The 21,823-nt window shown below is 37.1% G+C and overlaps 1 protein-coding gene across 1 annotated transcript in view; it reads right to left on the bottom strand.

The window, feature by feature from the left end:
* Positions 1 to 1,360: 1,360 nt before the first annotated feature.
* The window catches only part of LOC125230415, a 42,861-nt gene continuing 22,398 nt past the window's right edge, over positions 1,361 to 21,823 (bottom strand). The window contains exons 2-8 of the mRNA XM_048135553.1: positions 20,492 to 20,789; positions 18,823 to 18,891; positions 11,460 to 11,573; positions 10,485 to 10,593; positions 9,578 to 9,665; positions 7,362 to 7,460; positions 1,361 to 3,101 (exon numbers count right to left, since the gene is read on the bottom strand). Coding sequence (XP_047991510.1) covers positions 2,781 to 3,101; positions 7,362 to 7,460; positions 9,578 to 9,665; positions 10,485 to 10,593; positions 11,460 to 11,573; positions 18,823 to 18,891; positions 20,492 to 20,789 — 1,098 coding nt within the window. The 3' untranslated portion in view covers positions 1,361 to 2,780. The remainder of the gene's footprint in view (positions 3,102 to 7,361; positions 7,461 to 9,577; positions 9,666 to 10,484; positions 10,594 to 11,459; positions 11,574 to 18,822; positions 18,892 to 20,491; positions 20,790 to 21,823) is intronic.

Here is a 21,823-nt window from a genome sequence, read left to right as displayed (position 1 = left end):
TTTGTATTAGATTTTATATAAAATATTGTTTATTTGATAAAGCTATTGAATTCTTTTATTTCTCTTAAATATATATTTTTGGTAATACTATAATAAGCAAAGGACGTATAGGATAGGGCAGAAATAAGTATTTTAATTTAATTTATTTAAGATGACTTAAAATGTACCTAACACACTTTTATGTACGTACAGACTGTCCGTTTAAGATCGAAACCCCCATTTCTCAAAACTGAAAGTTACAAGTTACAAGCGGAAGTCTCTTTCCAACTTGTTATATTAGACATTGACAACCACTTGTAAATTGTAACTTGTAGCTTCGAGAAATGGGCCCCAGGGAAAAAAATGTGCTTTTTTGTCGAATTTTATAAAAACAATTTAATTATTAGAAAAGTTAAAACGTGTCAAAAATTGACACGGGTAAGCAGCGAAACAATTGAAATACGTCTATGTATGGACATCTTGCCTGATCACACTTGTTTAAATGATTTCCAGATAAAATCAAGATAACAATAAATAATATTTTCCTCACACGTAGTTATATTAAGGAAATGAAAAGTAAGTACCTACTTATTTCTCTTTTCTTAAAGTAGCACCACACGACTAATAATTTGCGTCCAACGCACTAAGAGACCTTACACACGAGCACAGATATGAAGAGAAAGAGATAAGACACTACTCTACTGGAAACGTTGAAAGAGGATAGCTTATATAATTTAAAGTTTAATTGGTACTTTGTTAGAGATAAAATACTTATAGGGTAATATTAAAAAAAAAGTACAGTTATACCGCATAGTGTTACAAATTAAAAAAAAATAAGTTGAAAAAAAAAAAAACTGTTCATATTACACCTTTTTTGGTATTTTGTCTAAGTTTTTTTTTGTCTATCAATTGTACCTAATTTTATTTTGCCAAAAAAAGGGTGAATTTTAAATTAATTTATTTTGTAGGTAACCCATATAGGGTTTTGACACTTTAGAATTAAGCAAATATATTGTAAACTCACATTGAGCAACTTTGTTTAGAATATTATGGTGATTACACCCCTAGGAATTTTAATAAACATGTTATAATTTCTTTGCTCTGAAGAAAGATAGTTTTCTTCGAAGTTATTATTTGAGCATTTCTTTTTTTTTGCCAATAAAAAAATTTTGATTGTTTTAGGGAATTTTAGGTCAATTGTACTCAGAATCACGAGTACTTTCAATCTCACTGGGAGACAAGAAGTGTCCCAGAATTTCCATACATTTTTGTTACTTTCCTCTTTTGTTACCCCATACAACATGTACGGAAAATGGTAACAAAATAAGAAAAAATCGTATGGGACAATTTTTTTTACTACTAGGATTGAAAAAGCTAGTAATTCTGAGTAGAAATAGCATATTTTTTTTTCAAAAATATCACACTTCATAAAAGTGGCAAAAAAAAAAAGAAATGCTCATTTAGGTGTTACTTCGTATATTGTTAGAGTTTCTACTCAGCGTGCGTAGCCGAATGCTCAAACGCTTACGAAACGCTCACGAAACGAAACGCTCGTAGATATCTATCTCTATCGCTCTTGCGTATTGGCGCGACAGAGCCAGACTACCTTTCGCGGCGTTTTGTTTTCGTTTCGCGTCGTGGAAATGCCATTCGGCTAGGGGGCCAGATGTGACATATCAGAATTTTTCTGATTGTACGTAAACTTCAATTGATTTCATCGCCAGCAGCGGCCTGATACACGGTAAACATTAGTACCTACTTAGTACTTAGTAAGTTTTCATGTGTTGACATGAAAATAGTTAAGTTGTTGAACTAATAAAAACTGGAGTAATTTCGAGTGGGGAACAATTTCATCAACAGATCGATTTTTTCCATGTTTTGCCTTATTAATTTGAGTTTCCCCCACCCAGTCCAAATTGTCCCCCTTAACTTACATACAAAAAAACTCCACTTATCTGAACTTAAATATGTCCTTAAATAAATTGGCCATGAAAATGGATTTTAATGACATGTTTTCGTCGATCCCTAGCACGCGACTTCAACTAAACATCACTTCAAGTACTGAGACGAGCGACAATGCAAATCGTGCTAAGGGGGTTTGGAACGAGCAGTGGAGTGTCGCGATAGAGAAATACAATAGAAACGTGAGCAAGTGAGATATAAATATACATTATGTTTCTGATATATTGTTGAAGGCAACTACAATCCGAGAGTTAGAAATCTGAAGATTTTTGCAATTTGTATTATTTATTTGACTGATTTCGGAAAATATTACACATAATGTACATGAGTTGATATTATATTTCAGTTATGAGGGCATTTACGCGAAAAAAGATTCAAAAACTTTTTTCCCCTAAAATAGGTAAATTTAATGTTTTTCCTACTCAGTATCACGAGGCCTTTCGATCTAAGTAGGTAAAAAAAGCGTCCCAAATTTAATTTTTCTACTTCGTAACCATTTTTCAAACACTTTGTACAGTACAGCGGTTACAAAGTCGAAAGTACGCAAAATAATGGAAAATTTTTGGGATTTTTTTGTCTCTTGTTTTTTGCCCTAGATCGAAAGGGCTCGTGATTCTGAGTAGGAAAAACATAAATTTAATTACCTTAGAAAACAAATGGTGATTGTTCTCGCGAAAATGCCCATCAGGTTATTTATAAAGAGTAGCTTCCATGACAGTGGCACTAAGTGTATACTGGGAAACCAGTCAAAAGAATCAAATTCCACTTCATGAGCTGGCCAAACTGATAGAGATCGCCTCATCATCAGTTTAGAACCTCTCGGACTGTAGCGGCTGACCTCACACATTAGTTATAGTCAACCTCCTTGGACTTCTTGGCTTATTGAGGTTACCCCCAGACCCTCGAATGTGTACTTGGACGGACGGCATGTCTACCGAGGAGTGTAAGCTGGCTGCTCTTGAGGCGCGGGGGGAGGGTACTGAGATGCGGAGGTCGACGGCGCTGTGGAGGCTTGCGGCGCGGGAGGAGCGGGGGGTGGCGTGCGGGTGGTCGGAGGAGGGGGGGACGAGCGCGGGCAGGTCGGCGGCGGAGCGCGAGCGCCGCGGCGGGCTCTCGGGGATCAAGGCCATGCCGCCCATACTGCCCACGAACACGGAGTTCTGAAAAAAAGATGGAGTTTGAATATAGGTGGAAAGTTAGTGATGTCGAAATAGGTAATCCAGAATATTTGCTTAATACTTGAGAGCAGACATGCCTCGCCACCGGTCGTCGCAGTAGTTAGTTCATTCAACTACATTGAGCACACAGATATGGAAATAATAAGCGTGTAGTGCGCAATAACCCAATAGGAGCGTCCATCGCGACAGGCGTATTCAATACAAATCGGTCGGCATGTCCGATCTCCTTATTTTCTATATATTTGTGGTTATAATAGGCGAGACGACTAAAAAAAACGAATTAGTCCGTCAGTTAGATTATCAAAGAATTTTAGACACGTATTTTTTATTTTTTCTCGTTAACGAAAAATGATGACGGTACAGTGCGTTGAAGTTTCGCGTGACGTCACGCCTAGGTACAAGTTTTACTTAGAAGTATTTTTTCATTAATTAGAAAAAGCGAAAAATATGTGTTCAGTATTTTTGGACGATCTAACTGACGGACTAAACAGAATGCCATTTTTATATGTAGTCGACATCCCTATTGTAGTAATGGTTATAATTTTATATCATCAATAGACTGAGAAGGTTAATGCAGCAGGCGGCGCGTATTGCATTTGAGTATGTTAATGCCTGCTTGAGAAGGGGTGCTTGTCATTTGAACAAGCTGCTGGACGTTTGCCACAGATTGTGTACACTAGACTACATATGTCATCCTACCGACTGCGCCAGTTTACATGTGACATGACTATAAGGTGACAATAGTAACTACGGGGCAACTGTAACTAATCAAAATATCTTTCATATTTTGCCATATAAATGTCCAGATAGCGTATAAGCTCTTTCATCATTTCACCGTAGATGGTGTTAATAGACCTAATGATCTCTGGCCCCGTAGCCGAATGGCATTTCTCCGACGCCAAACGAAAGCGATACGCCGCTGGCTCTGTCGCGCCAATACGCAAGCGCGATAGAGATAGATATCTACTAGCGCTTCGTTTCGTGAGCGTTTCGTGAGCGATTGTGCCATTCGGCTAGCCACCCTGATCTACACGACCGTGTAGTTTTTGACGAAATTGGTAGATTGCGCGTGAGAGACAGCCTCTCAAATATTCCATAAAAAATGTGGTTTTAATGTGATTTAACATTTTTTTCTACAGTTAGTTGCATAATTATAAACCATTTTATGTTTGTATGTCCTTCAATCTTCTGACTTTCATATTTTAATAGTATTTAAACGATAGTTTAAACTGCCCCGCCCAAATTGCGATGGAGGCTAACTTCGACTATTTGGTAGTTTTAAAACCCCGCCATATTTTATATGAAAATCAACATAACTAGTGATGTACTCGATTCGAGGATTTGTATCTATATTTATACCTTATTTAGTGATACTGGCTCTGGAAAGGGCTATAATTTTGTTTTATTGGACGTCATTGTGTATTATCAATTATTTTAAAAATTTAGCCCCCTATTGTTCTGATTATGAACAGAGAATAAAGGGTGCGCGGCTAGACGGTATGCACCTATAGACACAGTATCTACAGATTTCTAATAGGCGCGATTCCCATCACTACTTAGTATGGAGACCAGTTTTAATTACCCCGCTTGTAAGTGTTTTTTTTTTACACAAACGGAATAGACCTACCTAAAAATGAGGGTTTTAGTTAAGTTACTTGTGCTTTGACAAACCACATGATATCTGGTTTACCAGTAGGTTCACCGTAACGAAACTTATTATCAAAAGTTGAAATTCCCCCTCGGCGGGGTATTTCTGCCATCTCATATAAAAATCGCATTTTAAAGAATACAAAATCTATTTTTGTGTGAGAGTCAGAAAAAATAAAACCTAGATAACTAATCTACTGTGTGAAGGCAATTAATTTGCAGTAAAATTACCGTAGTTAATAGTTTTAGGCAGTCAAAGTTGTACTTTATATTTTACTAGCTTTTGCCCGCGGCTTCACTCGCGTTAGAAAAAGATAAAAAGTAGCCTATGTCACTCTTCATCTGTTCAACTATCTCCTCCACTTGAAAAATCACGTCAATTCGTCGCTCCGTTTTGCCGTGAAAGACGGACAAACAAACAGACACACACACATTCCCATTTATAATATTAGTATGGATTAGTTGCAGTTATTCTGTCTGACCTTATGTCTTACTAGCAGTAACTGACTATGTATGAAAATAAACCGATCAATTTGAAATGTATTTTCCATTTCAAGTTTATAAGGATAATTTTTTATTAAAGGACATTAAGTCTGATGAAAGTTGTTCTCTGATAAAAGCTTTTAAAGTTACATTTATTAATTGTTTCTGAACTTTCTCAGATCAGTGTTCCAAATCTTTTCCTTAAAAATCTTCGTTCTATTTTCTTCGAGACCTTTGCTATATAAGTTGTAGATTACTTTTCGATTGATTTGTTTCTTGCTTTTGTGACGTGAATGTTTGATGTGTTACTCAAAATATACAAAAGGTTTTTGATTACTTTGGCTATTGCAAAGTACTCACGCTGTATCTCTGAAAGTTTTTACCTACAACATAAAACGCTCTTAATATTTTAAAATGAACTATGTATTTTAAGTTTTTTATTTTATTTTAAGTTTAATTTTAGAATAATGTCACAGTTTCGTTTTCTTTCAACCCCTTATTTGCCAAGAGTGGCACTGAAACTTTAGTAGTTTCATGTGTTCTGCCTACCCCTATATGGAATACAGGCGTGATTGTATGTATGTAAGTATGTAATTTTAGATTTAGTAGTTTAGTTTTTTTTTAAGATAATTTTATGTTCCTTAAGTTAAATTAACAAATAACTTGAATAAAATTGTATATTTTTATGTTTTATTCATATTTTGTTAATTTATAGGTTTTCGTTCGACTTATTTGTCTTATAGGCCGGCTAGCATGATTCGCGTTCTCAAGCGTGACTGTACTTGAATTTAACTACTTGAAGTTGCACCAGATGCATAGAAATTGCATGCAGTGGAGCCAGATCTACGGAAAAGTCTGTAGATCTACGGATTTCGGGGCTTCAACACAGACCTACGGTTTTTTTTGAAATTTCTACGGAATTCCAATAACACAATTTTTTACTAAATTATACATGTGAGCAATAAAGATATTGTGAGTTATTGCTAATAACGAAACGTGATTCCCGTCTGTCACGCTTCGGATGTGCTTCGGACTCAATTCGGACTATAGCGACTATTTATACTTTTGCGTTTCGTTACACGCCGCTCACGCTGTACAAGATCTAACTTTCTAAGGCTACACTAATGTAGTAAAAGGGAACGGAATTGAAGCGTACCAATACCTTTGGTAGGTACGCACTGTAATAATATGGCGAAAAAGTAGAAGTGCTACATACACTTCTACTTTTCATTACTCATTATTTATGCTTCAATATAGTCTGTCAAACAGAGGCGTGTGTTTGTAAAAAAGCGCGAAATTTTAATTCTTCATGGCTTTTAATTATCCTATTTTTTTTAAATTTTCCGCTTTTTCTAGAGACGGAATCGGCCATAAAAACTTAAAGGAAAAGTCTGTAGAACTACGGATTTTTTAAATTGCGATCTACGGAATTCTACGGATATTTTGGCCGCAGCCTACAGATTTACAGAATTATAATCTGGCAACACTGATTGCATGTAATAGTGATTGTGTGTAGCTTATGTTAAACTGAGTTATTTTGTGGGTAAAATCACCGGCATAAATAAGTGATGATTTCTGTACCTTGTCGTATTAACGTCTTGTTTGAAATGTCATACGAAAAGGTCAAACGATTAAAAGCGACAAGGTACTAGAATATCAACACTTCTTTATGCCGGTGAATGTACTTATACATTCGTAGTTACACGATGAATAAGAACGTTTTAAGGTGCATTAGGATAATTCCGAATGACAAAAATGATCTGGTAATTCCGAAAGGAGAATCTTGATATGATGGAAATAATGGTGATTCTTATGCGACTTTCGTAATTAGACGACTTTCGGAATTACCCTAAAGCACCTTATATTGGTTTCAAAGTTTTGTTGTGAATAACAATTTCAAGTTGTGGAATATGGGTTAAATTGTGGCGTAGGCGAGAGGCTGGCAACCTGTCACTGCAATGTCACAGTTTCGGTTTCTTTCAACCCCTTATTTGCCAAGAGTGGCACTGAAACGAGTAGTTTCATGTGCTCTGCCTATCCCTTCATGGGACACAGGCGTGATTATATGTATGTATGTAACAATTTTTCATTTTTCATTGGACATTTTCTTACCTGTCTAAGACGATGAGGGAGGTAGCCACAAGGCTGGTAGGCAGGAAAGCCAACACCGCAGTCATAGGACACGCAGCCACGCGATAGGGAAGCGCGGTGCTGCAAAATAGATTATATTAGATGAATGTGACCACTCAAGCCACCGTGAATAGTGTGCCTGGACGAAGGATCTCCGAAAGATTCAAAACATACATGACACCAATAGCGTGACGATTAAAAAATTCTTGACCACTAAACTACAGTTTACAGTAAACAGGCATACATGTCTCATAACCATAACTTATAGAATTTCTTTTTCTTTACTTAATCACCCCTTACTTCCTTCCTTAATTCCGTCTTTCCTCCTTTATTAGGGTAGACCGGGGACAACTGAAACAATTTATACTTAATCGCCTGTAGCATTTTAATTTGAATAGTTAGGAAGATATGAAAGTTATTTTTTAGAAGGAAATTTATTAGGCTTTTAAACAAAAATAGTTTTAGAGGTATGTTGCCCATGGTTATTTTGTATTATGAAATTAAAGAGGAAGCGGGAGAGTGGTTCAATTGACCCCACATGGTTGTCAATTGAAACACTATGCGAGGTCATTTGAAACACCTTAATTAATTTGGGGAAAAATAAAGGAATGTTTTTATTCATATATTTAATAATGACTGCCGTGTCATAAGAACAGACCACCAAAAGATCACTTTCGTAGCACAAACTATACAAAAAATATCAGCGCCTGAAGATTCTTTCAAGATCTTGACAAAAGAAACGTATGTAAAAAAAGAAATACATGACTTTTAATCTTCTTTGTTTCAGTAACTTCTTACATATAAATTTATCATTTTGGTTAAGATGAAACAATAAGATATAATTCTATGGAATAGTCGTAAAAAATATTAATGTTTTTCATACAAAAGTGGGTGTTTCAATTATAACCTTGTTTCAATCATAACCAGTCAGTAGCACAGCGGTGTGCACTGTATGTAGACATTTTTGAAGATCTGTCGGTCGCATTCTTCTGTTTTCAGGCCGGAGTTATACGTACATGTTGCTGCTTTCATTCGTGGAATTTACACGCTGTTATATTTACAAAAAACAGAACCCCATTTTATTGATAGTCGGTTACTTGTGGGGACGATTAAAACACAGGGACGTTTGAAACGTTTCAATCGTCCACAAGTACATTGTTTCTATCGTCCCTACAACACATGTTTGATTTCAAAGTCAATTATTTACCAATTAATGACACTTCATCACTGTTACATGGCACTAAAAATATTATAGTATCCACACTCATATCACTTAGTAAATTAAAATTTTCATACTACACGGCTACATAAAATTAGACAAAAATATACGAGAACGCCAATACTTACTTTTTCGGTCGAAAATTTTCATCGGCTCCCTGACACTGCCACGTCACTCGCGTGCCCGATCCTTATTGGTTCAAACTTGCAAAATGATCGACCGCGTGTCGTGAGTATTGCGTATTCCACGTAGGTATTGTAGTTTTCGAGAAATTTGACTTGTTTCAACCGTAACATGTTTCTATTGTCCCCGGTCTACCCTACTCCTTAACTGTTAAATAAATTATACTCTTTTGTGAAGTTTTGGGGTGGAAACATATTTTTCAGTACAGATGGTGTTTTTTTTACGCACTAGTGCGAGAAGTGGTTCATTATATGCTAGGTCGAAACTTTGGAGGCTCATCTGTACTGAAAAACGTCGTACGATACACGTGCGAAAAGGAAATTCGAAACTCGTGTCGATTTAAAACACTCCCTTCGGTCGTGTTTTAATTAAATTTGTCGCCACTCGTTTCGAACTTTGCGCACTTTACGCACTTGTATCGTAATGTACTATATCAGCATCGAGCCGCTTGTAATGAACTCAGGTTTTTTTTTAATACTACGTCGGTGGCAAATAAGCATACGGTGCGCCTGATGGAAAGCGGTCACCGTAACCTATGGACGCCTGCAACTCAAGAAGTGCCACTTGCGCGTTGCCAACCCATTAGAAACCTGTACCCTCCCTTTTGCTGTGTTAAGTACACAGCAAAAAGGAGTGTACAAGTTCCAAGAAGGGTCCGGGTTGCCGACGACTCAATATACGGTACAAATTAGTTCCGTAGGTCTTTCCGTCACCAGCACACCGCACCCTCGGAGAGCTATGGCAGCCTTACTCACCGGCAGGAACACAACGCTATGAGTACCCAGGTTATACTTACATGTGGCGCGACAGACACGGAGTTCTCCGCCAGGGCGCAGCTCTGTCGATGCTGCTGCTGGAACTTGGGTTGGTACGGTTCCAGCATCCTGTGAAATGGCACCCCGTATCATTGAACTTGAAATGTCAACCTATAGTTTTGGTTTTGAATTCGATTTACTGCAAATGTATGAACCTTTTCCCACTTAGGTACTCCCAGTTTTTATCTGATATGTTTTTTGTGATCCAATTTATCGTAGTAAGTAGGCGTGCAGTATCCCAAAAACATTACGGCCGAGGGTGAATGTTACTTAATTAACTACTGAACCTGAAATCTCAATAATACCTCTTTAGCGCCTTCAGAATAACCTATAATCTTTCCTAACCTATGTTTAACAAAAAACATTGTTTTACTTAAATTTAGCTGAAGTTTCTTTCTCTTCTTCTGACTTATTTTTAACATTGACAATGAAAAAATAATAAATAATAAAAAGATTATTCGTGAAAATTTTTTGCCAGTTTCTGTTAAGTCTCTGAAATTTGTAATCAGTGCACTCCAAGATACACACTCGGTGGATTATTAAGGCTTCAATTTTAAATGTTATAGTTGGAGTAAGATTTCATATGCATACTCATATTTTTTGGAACGCAATCAGTATTTTTAACAGAACTTAAGTATTTAAGTGGGTATGTACTCTTTCATCATCGAGATTGATGCTTCCAGCCTAATTTTTTTAAATTCAACCATGATGTGATGTATCTACAACTGCTACCACGTTAATACAAGATGTCTACCTGTTTTCCCAAAATATCTAATTATTGAACGCTGTATTTTTTACCACAGACCAGTCAAGCCATCCACCGAGTGTGCTCAGTATCTACTGGTGCTCATAAATAGGAAGGAGTCCACGTACAGTTTATAGACGCACCTTATCTTGCCCCAACGGTTGAAGAAGAGCGCAATGGCCGCCACCCACAGCAGGAGGACGAAGGCCACTATTAGGGCTTCTTCTGCGCGGACCACTACTCCGCTGCCATCTGTTGAGAGGAATAGTTAATCAGTTTTGCTTCATCAGTTGTACTGGTCGACGTAACACTTATGGGAAGAATATAAAGAATTGTTATTTCAAGAAATCTTTTAAGATTTTGGTGACTTTCAAGAGACCGTGGTCATTATTTCTCAAAGAATATAGATGACAACATTTTCGATTCCACGCCACACCAAAAAGATGAGATAAATCGTTTCGTGCTAACAAATGGAACGTGAGAGATTGCAAAGGGTAGGATGGGATCAGGTAAAAGTGGACAAAATTGTTATTCTGAAGTGAAACAAACATTATATTCATTTATTAAGACTTCTTTAGGGGTTCTTGGTCTTCTACTTTACTAGTATGTATTACTTTATTCAGAGACCATATTCTCAAATCCGCAACGCAGTCTTCGTCAGCTGAATACAAATTCCGTTATTAGCTACAAGCTACGTCAAAAAGTAAAACAATGGAAAATCCGCAACATGCATCGTCAATAAACTAAACCTAATATCTATGTACTTACTAGTTAGATTAACATAATTATGTATTTATGTAATTTATAGTGAATAAGTCCATACTAATATACTAATATTATAAATGGGAAAGTATGTGTGTCTGTTTGTTTGACCGTCTCTTACGGCAAAACGGAGCGACGAATTGACCTGATTTTTTAAGTGGAGATAGTTGAAGGGATGGAGAGTGACATAGGCCACTTTTTGTCTCTTTCTAACGCGAGCGAAGCCGCAGTGATATGTAACTGATCAGGTATGTTGGTAAGTAGCTAAAGTTTTGTTTAGTAAGATTGCACTTTTGACTGCCTTTCTACTGTCACAGTGAAGATGAGATGTGTGGAGCACACTATGGAGCACTTACTCGTAGTTTCACTGGAGTTGGACATTGAGGAGACGTTGCTTCTGAGGGTGGTCTGAGGAGGATGCAGTCGAAGCACCACCTCTGCAGGAGGGCCGCCAGTCATGCCGCTCCATTCTGCGACAGAGAAATAGAACATTTGAAGATTGCGAGACTCCTTAACCTTCTAAAAATATTTGACTATCTATGAATAATTTTGTAATTTTTTAACCCCCGACGCAAAAACGACGGGGTGTTATAAGTTTGACGTGTCTGTCAGTCTGTCTGTTTGTCTGTATGTCTGTGTGTGTGTCTGTCTGTGGCATCGTAGCTCCCGCACGGATGAACCGATTTAGATTTATTATTTTTTTGTCTGAAAGCTGAGTTAGTCGGGAGTGTTCTTAGCCATGTTTCATGAAAATCGGACCACTATGTTATGGTCGGGGGTTTTTCCAAAATTTTAATTTTGTGGTTAGGTTATTTATATTTAACTTTGTATCCGATCTCCTGGTAACATTTTTTTAATATACATTACAATTTTTTTTTTTTTTTTTTAGTTTACCTGTGTGGTGACGGGTTAAGAATTTCACCACCCCCTTTCTTCCCGTGGGTGTCGTAGAAGGCGACTATGGGATATGAGTTAAATTGTGGCGTAGGCGAGAGGCTGGCAACCTGTCACTGCAATGTCACAGTTTCGTTTTCTTTCAACCCCTTATTTGCCAAGAGTGGCACTGAAGCTTTAGTAGTTTCACGTGCTCTGCCTACCCCTTTATGGGATACAGGCGTGATTGTATGTATGTATGTATGTTATTCAGAAACCAAACAGTCACATAAACACATTACATATTGGCAATACAAAAATGTACTGCAAAAAGAGAAAAACAATAACAAAAGACCTGGAGGTTCATAATTGTAAACCAAATAATGTTCACTAAATGAATATAAGAAAACAACATAACGTAACGTAATACAAGAAAAATTTTAAATTAAACTGCATACAACATAAACATAATCCTAAAGTAATTATGTTATTAAAACAACTTACGTTTAACAATAGTTTTTAGAATAGCCAACGAATTTTGGAAACAATCAACATCAAAAAGGTGTTTATTATAGGTTCTAGGAGCTCGTCTGAAAAAGGTATGTCTAGAATAGTTCTTGACACAAAAACTGATGTGAAACAGCGATCGAGGGCGCAAGGGCTGACGCGGACAACTAAAAGTAACTCGATTTAGCAGATTAGGGCAATTAATACTACCTTTAAGAAGTTTGAACAAAAACATGACATCTAAATAAATTCTACGGTCAGAAAGGGAAGGTACACCAAAATGTTTCGCTGACAAGGTGGAATTAGCAAAATAGTTTCCGGTTCTGTAACTCAAAGATTTTAGGAAAATTTTTTGTATCCTCTCTAAACGGTCAATATGTACTTGGTACTGCGGGGTCCAGATAACACTTCCGAATTCAAGGATACTCCTAACAAAAGAATAAAATAATAATTTATAAGTATTTGGCCGTTTGAAGGGTTGACCAACGCGAAGGATCATTCCTAACCTCTTATATGCACGTTTACACAGATTATCAATATGTTCATTATAATTAAGTTGCGAATCCATAGTGATACCTAAGTCTTTAACGGAAGATACTCGCGCAATGTGAGTGCCAGATAAATTATAATTGTAAAAGATAGGATTGTGCTTTCGATTAAAACTAATAACAAAGCATTTATTTGTATTCAAAAACAAATGATTACGATGACAGTACAAAACGAAATTGTCTAAATCTTTTTGCAATAAAAGGCAATCCGCTTCCGAAGACACAGCTCTAAATATTTTTGTGTCATCGGCGTAAATAAGGTGTTCAGAGCTCCGAAAACAAGTTGCCATATCATTGATATACAGAATGAAAAATAAAGGACCAAGGTGTGAACCCTGGGGTACTCCAGAAGGAATAGGAAGGAAAATTATGATTTACTCAAAAAGTTGCATGCTCTACACGTCACGAGTCTTTAAGCTTTTTAAGGGTCTTATTAATATACTTATTTATTTATATATATTTATTTATTTATCTTAAAATTAAGAGTGAACAGGCATCTTCTGGGCGTGCTCACTCCATCGTAGGCCACGTCCGTGCCTTTGGCTAGTCTGTGGCCAAGAGTAGATAAGTCCATTTATAATAATAATAGAAAAAATTTTTTTTGTGGTTTTATGTTCCCTAATTACTTACAAGTATTGATCTGAAGCCAACAAATAGGTAATTAAATATTTCCTTCACTTTAAACCTCCAATATCAAATACTTATTTAAAACTAATTCGCGGAAAAATAAAAACACAAATTTTAACTGATTGTGTTTACTGTTTGTTTCTGAGCATAATAGTTAGATTTTAATCCGGCTAAAGCTTTACCACGATAGAAATATGCAATGCAGTACATTGATTTGACTACGATATGGAAACTCCATTATCAGAATGTTTTTGTGACTGTAACAGAAATTTACTAGGGTCGGTCTTTAAACTTCGTCCAAAAGTGGTGGTATATATGTATAAGCATTTTCAAAATTTGGGACTCCTAATTAGCGTAAGCTGTTAACAAAAATTAACTCACTGTCAGTTTTGTGACGATAATTAAGCATGACATTTCAATAAAAATATTGTTTTTGTGTTAATTACATAAACTTTCAGCCATTATCTACATTAAGAATGGGCAAAAAGTATTTTTTAGACAGACTTTATGCTTAATTGTCGTCACAAAACTGACAGCGAGTTAATTTTTGTTAACGACTTATGCTAATTGGGGGGAACCAAATTCTGAAAATGATCGAACCCATTGGGATCTTTTGCCTACGATCTTAAGATCCTTCAGCTATTCAGGACCTCTTCAACCATCTCCATGTGTTTGATGATGAGGCTCATGGGTAGCTCTCTGAAGTCCTCTGGTTCCAGGTAACCTATTTGTCGGTTAGTAAGGTGGCTATAGGGCTCAACAAGGCTAAAGGCTAAGTCCGCTTCAGTCTGGTTTTCGACCTAGCCATAGTACATGTACTGCTTTGATTAAGGTAACTGAAGACATAAGACAGGGCATGGAGGATCAAATGGTCACAGTCCTTATTTTAGTTGATTTCTCTAACGCATTTAATACTGTTGATCATGACATTCTCCTTGCTCTTCTTAACCATATAAATGTTTCGCCCCAAGCTCTAAGATGGTTTTCTGCCTACCTTGGGGGACGCAAGCAAGCCGTCCGAGCTGACCGGTCCTTGTCGGACTGGTGCGACCTAGTCACCGGCGTTCCTCAGGGTGGTATTCTCTCTCCTCTCCTCTTCTCTACATTTATAAACTTTATCACCCCTGAGTTAGGCTGTGCATACCATCTGTACGCGGATGATCTACAACTTTACGAGAAATGCCATGTAACAGACATAACAAATGCCATTGATAAATTAAATGGGGATCTCCTACATGTTCAACGATGGTCGGAGAAGTTTGGCTTATTTGTGAATCCCGCAAAGTGTCAGGCTATTGTCCTGGGTAGTTCGCGACAACTTGCCAAGCTGGACCTAGATTCGGTTAGGCCGGTGCACTTCAATGGCACTCCTATTTCTTTTAGCCCGAGCGTCAAGGACCTGGGAGTGTACTTGGACTGCACACTGAGTTGGAGACCGCAGGTTGCGGAGATTAGTCGGAAGGTTACTGGCACCCTTCATGCACTCAACCGGCTTAGACACTTCTTGCCAGTAAAAACCAAGATATTGTTAGTCAACACCTTGATTTTACCCATTATCGATTATGGTGATGTGTGTTACCCGGACTTAAACGTAGAACTTCTTAATAAGCTGGACCGGCTCCTTAATAATTGTATTCGCTTTATCTTCTGCCTCCGGAAATACGACCACGTGTCCTCATTTCGCACACAGCTCGGCTGGCTCCCTATTCGGCAACGGCGGAATATTCGCATGCTCTGCACACTCTATTCCATTCTCAATGACCCTCACTCCCCTGAATATCTAAAGTCCTTGTTTCACTTTTTTGGTGCCTCTCGTGATCGTAATCTTCGTTCCACTGGCAATCTCTCTCTCTCAATCCCTCTTCATCGTACGGGCTTCATGTCCAATTGCTTTGCTGTTCAGGTGGCCCGCCTCTGGAATGGTCTTCCCCTAGCATCAGGAAAGCACCCAATAAGACTACATTCAAAAGATCTGTGCGTAATTTCTTTGCTGGTAGTTCCACATAATATAAAATAGTACAAGTTGGTAGTTCAAAGTAGAATTAAGTATCTATGATCTCTGAGTATATTTATATATCATTAAATTATATTTATGTATTATATGTATTTATGTATTATTTGATGTAAGTATGTTTTAGATTTCTGATTTTCTTTTTCTGTTCTTTTGTTTTCAATGCACCGCCTACAATCTTCTCTGCTTTGCCTTAAGGTTGACTGGTAGAGAATGCCACATGGCATTAAGTTCGCCTTTTGTACATTAAGTTTGTCTTTTGTGCAATAAAGTTTAAATAAATAAATAAAACAAGGGTACGGAGTGTTGGAGTCGTTGGTGTTTAAGATGTACTATCAGCTGCAAAAGTGCATGGAGAAATTATGAATGAATTCATTTATATAGGTAGTACTTAAGCTAGGATTAAGTAGTTATTCTTTACCGAAGTCTCCAATTTACTAAAATATTCTACTTCATTGCGACTAACAAACGACAAAAGTTATAACGTAACTAGGTAGGTACCTAGTACTTATGTGCTAACGCGACATTATGATTTTTTATGCGACAGGAGGAAAACAAACAGATATTTCGCCTGATGGTAAGCGACCACTGCCGTCTATGGACACCCGAAACACCAAAGTGTTTGAGGTGCGTTGCCGGCTCTTTTCTTGAAGATTTCTTTATTGTCCTGTTTCTAATATTCATACTGTGGTTTTATGTGCAACTAAAATGTAAATACTACCCGTTAGCAGTGATGTATGTTGCAGTGCAGGCCTGTGTCTGTATTCAGGCAAACATTAAAGCACATGATGGAGGGCCTTTTATAGTGAGCACATCTGCCTTCTGTGTGGTGAGTTATGAGATAGATTATGTAGAAATGATTGAATTCAGATGATATTGGGGAGATTTATAGTTCACTGTAAGTAAGTGCTTACTTAGTAAAAGAGTAAAGGTGCCCCTCAGATTAAGATTACAGCACTGCACCTTGATGGTTGAATGTTTGAGGCAGCCATGCAGACGGTGGTAGGTGTATTCTATTAAAAATAATACGAATTAAATACTCAATCGTTCGTGGATTTAGCAATGAATCGATTTATTAGACTTGTTTTAATCAGAAATCGATTTTTGACGTGTAAAGAGATAACTTAAGAACTCTAGTGTCTATGTGAGAACGTGTGGAATTATAGATGTTTTTTTCTGTAAAATGTGTATAAAAGTATACTTATTTATAGTTTCAGTTTGTTTAATTTGACTCGTTGACATGTTTAAGCTCTTATGTTTTAGTTTCATCTTAATTCTTTATTGTTTACGTATCTACTTTTGATATAAATATGACTACCAGTGCTTAATCAGCTTATACTACACTTATTACAAATCGAAATCTAGTGCTGTTAGTGGCATATCAACCCCAGTAAAGTAATGTAAGCACAACGTGACCGAAATAAACAGAAAGTCCAAACTGTGCCTTTCCCGTTACAGTCATGTCAGACGCAGAACGCTTGGCAGTCACCCTCAAAGCGAAGCCAACACGGTTTGACTGTGACCATTTTGTGAAACTCTTTGTTCGATTTTAAATCCGACAGGTATGTAAAATTTTATGCCAAATATTGGGTTAGCTAAAGTGAATGTCAAATTTGCATGTTATTGAGCCTTTTGGTTAAATGTAATATACATAATGATAACACATATTTATTTTCGTTTAAACTTTGGTGTTATAAAATATTATTGAAGTGAATTTCAAGTTAAACTGCGCTGTTTTAGTTACCGAGATAGTAATCGTACATAGAAAAAATGCAAAATCAATACAAAATAGGTATCACACCCTTTAGGGTAGGGTAGAGGTAAGTATAGTAGTACCTAAGGTCAGTGCGGGCAAGCCCGGCATACTTTATTTGAAATAAAGTTTGAGTGGATAAAACTAGACTATTAAAATAGTCTGGAGTGATCCGTATGGTTCTATGGGCCTACAAATTTTATATTCTACACAGTTTTTATAATACTTTGGTGAATTATGTAAAGTAAACTTATGTGATAAAAGTCGAGTTCGAAACACGAATCAAGTTTATTGTTAGACGGTCTTCCCCATACTGACCTTATAACATACACGTTTACATACTAAAGTTGTCAAGGCAACTGTTGTAAGTTTCCGTCTTATTGGTGTGATGGAAAGGAACAGACGATTATTAGCGTGATTTTCGTAAACGTTCGTGAATAAGGTGCTTTTCAAAGCCGCCAAAACAGTTTAATAATCAATACATGCTAATCTATAAAAATACAAGATCGTGGTACCTTTTCGCCCGTACGAAAATACAATTATTTGACAATCCATTGCGACCATTTCCATACGCACAACCATTATTTAATACGTGCTAATTAATCTATAAAAATACAAGATCGTGTATGTGAGCAGTATCGTGTACGTGTACCTAAGGTACCGTTCTCACCGGCGGAGATGCGAGACGGTGGCTGTGTGGAGTCTGTGACGTCCGCGTCTGTGCTTTACTTTGTAAAGAGGTCATTGTACTCAAATTTGACGCATATTTGCATTAAGAGCCAAGTGACACTTAAATAGGTGCTAAACTATAAAATACATTGTGTATGTAAGCTACCTAAGGTACCGCTCTTACCAGCAGAAATGCAATTTTACTTATTAATAATTATTATCTTTGTGAATTGTGCTTTGCAAAGCCGTCATATTACCAAATTAATTTTGACGTATACTTGTAAACACGCAGTATAATAGTTTAAATACGTGCTAATCTATAAAACTAGAAGATCATGTATGTAAGCAGCTACCTAAGGTACCGCTCTCACCAGCGGAGATGCGCCACGGCGGCTGTGCGGTTTGTGACGTTCGCGTCCGTGGCCTACTTTGTAAATAAGCGATCATTATGCTCAAATTTGACTCATATTTGCAAAATAAAAAGAGTGACAATTAAATACGTGCTAATCTATAAAATACGAGATCGTGTAAGTGAGCAGCTATCTCAGGTACCGCTGACCAGAGGAGATGCAATTTTAATAATACTACCATTTATGTAAGCCATACATACTCAAAACTCAAATTTGACATATTTGCACATGTAAAAAGCCGTGTCAAAATTTTAATTACGTGCTAATCTATAAAAATACAAGATCGTGTATGTGAGCAGCTACCTAAGGTACCGCTCTCACCGGCGGAGATGCGCGACGGCGGTTGTGCGGAGTCTGTGACGTCCGCGTCTGTGGCCGACGGGACGGGCTCTGTAAGCAAAATACATGCATGTTATTATCAAAATAAAAAGTTACACAAAAATATTTGAAAAGGGTTTTTATTCAAAATTCTCCTATTATTGTAAGTTGTACATATAATTGAATGTTTTACAAAGTTATTACTCAGATTGTCATAAACAAATCAGGATAAGTAAACGAGTCAGTAGGTCTAGTAAAATAATCAAACTGTTTCAACCAACGGCAAAGAATTAATATGGACGAAGAACAAAAATATATTTAATTCCTAAAGTTTACAATGATTACCCACTTTTACTCGAATCACCAAAACTTGGTATAGGCATGAAAACCAAATTTAAGTGGATGTTACTGAAAAACCTTGTAAAGCCTGCTGATCATTCGTGAACCTTATTGAAATGCGATAGCATTCACGAATGGTCAGTTGAGCCTATTGCTGTAGTATAAACCTACCAACTATAACGAGTTTTAAGCCCCATGTTGTACACTTAATAATAAAATTGATCTACTACCTTCATAAAAAAGTTTTTGTTATCATATATACTGACAATTCGCCGTGTGCCTGCTATACGGCCACAACTCAAAATTTTTAATTTTCTGGATTATTGCAGATTCGTATTCAAAATTGTTCAATTTACGACCTTATTTCGAGAGCCATAGCAAAAAAGGTCCTTAAGAGCCTTTTTCTCACAAGTGGCCGTATGGAATTGACCATAAATTGTCAGAAGATTCCCTGCTATACGGCCACTTGCCAGTCTGTTCGCATGTAAACCGACGGCCGTTTTGAGTTGTGGCTGTATAGCACACATTTTAAATGTAAGTTTTGAGTTGCGTCCTAAAAACTTGAGTGTTAATTGCGATAAATCCCTTTAAATATTGTGTCAAACAGTCAGTATCACACTTATTATTACAAAATTACCAGCCCGACGCCGAAACTACTACACAAAATGTTTAAACAAATCTCAACTTTGTTTTCTTACAAGTGCAGTTCAATATGTCTCATTACTAAGGTCATAATTATTTTTACCAGTCAGTACACGTTGTTCTCTACATAAATTATTAAAAAACTAGACTTAAGATATTCAACGGCATTTGTCGAAAGTGTCTTAGTTGTCAAAGCGGACCCCAGGCTCCCGTGAGCCGTGGCAAATGCCGGAATAACGTAAGGAGGATGATGATTTGTCGAAAGTGTCTTAAGATCTGCCCTTTTTCCGCTAAACTTGGTTATGGGGCACTCGAAGGCTATATGGTGCACCGTCGGATCTGGGTGGCCACACTGTAACTCCACAGAGTCGCACCATCCCCATCTGCATCACAAAGATGAGCAGTTTCCGATGCCTGCCCTGATACGGTTCAGCCGACACCAAACCTGTCGAGGCTCCTTAAATCACACCGGTAGGAAGAGCTCTGGCTACCCAGTCCATTATCCATGCCTCTAAGGGGCTTTGGGGGGGTAGTCGAGACTTCAGTCTGAGAGCCTTTAGCGCGTCGAGGTCTCGGTGGATGGGTAAACTTGTGTCTGCTCGAATCTTGGCGATTTCACGAAATAGGCACTTTTCTTGGCGGAAGTTTAGAGGTAAAATATGAGTCACCAGAGGTAAAATATGAGTCAAACCCGGCAACCAGTGTGTGGGAGTTGGTTTTAGGCAGCCTCTGATGAGTCGCATAGTGTGGTTCAGCTGGGCGTTGCCGCGGTAGTATGGGTGCTGTTTAGCCACAACGCTGAGCAGTACTCGGCAGAGGAGTAGACTAGGGATAGCGCGGTTGTCCGAAATGTTGCTGCGCTGGCACTCCAGGTAGTTCCAGTAAGCTTGTGAATGATGCTGTTCCGGGTCTTGACCTTCGCAGAGGCTGGTCAGGTGTTCCTTGAAATCCAGGCTTCCATCATCCAGGGTGACACCAAGATACGTAAGCTACAAAGTTTTATTTGTTTCAATTTTAAATAATTAATATTATTTGATAATGACGTAATATAATGTTGATGATTATAAGCTAGTTACATATAATTATTGCTATCGTTACTGTCAAAGTTCGTAAATAAAATTATTTTAACTATTTAGTGTTTTTTCATATATATTTGCATGATACCTTTACCAAATAATATCGTGTAATTTTGGACGCATCTCAAAATCATAAAAAAATGTTTCTGCAATACAGCCATAACTCTAAATACCTGTCTTTCAGGCATTGTATCTTAAAAAAATGATATTTTTTGCGAAAAGTGGCGTGATCTTATGGAGGGTTATATCATTCCGAGTAAAAATAGCTAAATTTCAAATTCATAGACCTAAAACTCAAGAAGTAAGATCCTATTTAACAGCCTCAACTATACTCTCAAAACTTTGTGACGCGATTTCTCGAAAAAATGGTTTTTTGAATTGTGACCGTATAGCAGGCACACGGCGAATTGCTATAATTATACCTACTTCAATATTGTTATCTTAATCTTAGTGTAAAGTACCTAATCTAATGTAGTTTGAAGTTTAATTGAGCGCTACGCCAACAAACTGTCTCACAGTTTGGCGAATAATTAATTTGAGGTACCATGTAACTGTGTGTGCTTTTTTTAAATAATTTTAAAAAAAATAACGCCAAAGTAAGGTAATAAATAAATTGCCAGCCTTTTCGGCTTTTCATTTCTAGTCTATGACTGACGTAATCTACTACTACTATGATTGATGTAATCTACGGCAAAGTACTAAACTGTATCAGGGGAAGGGGTTGATTTGTAACAATATAAACTCGTTAATATGCTCGGAAACGCTTGGATTTTATATTAATTAGAACCTTAATTTGGTGTTTGCATTTTGGTAATTTAATGTTGTGTTTCTGAATTTCGTATAAGGTTGAATAGAAAATGCAAACCACTTTGTTGCAAAGTGTGTGTGACTCTTTTGGTACATAAATAAATTTCTATTTATTTTATACCATGTTCCAATTAGAGGTT

This window comes from Leguminivora glycinivorella, chromosome 10 (assembly GCF_023078275.1).
Source record: "Leguminivora glycinivorella isolate SPB_JAAS2020 chromosome 10, LegGlyc_1.1, whole genome shotgun sequence".
Classification (NCBI taxonomy): Eukaryota; Metazoa; Arthropoda; class Insecta; order Lepidoptera; family Tortricidae; genus Leguminivora; species Leguminivora glycinivorella.
Note: the sequence above shows the minus strand (reverse complement) of the source record. Positions and strands in the feature narration are given on the sequence as shown.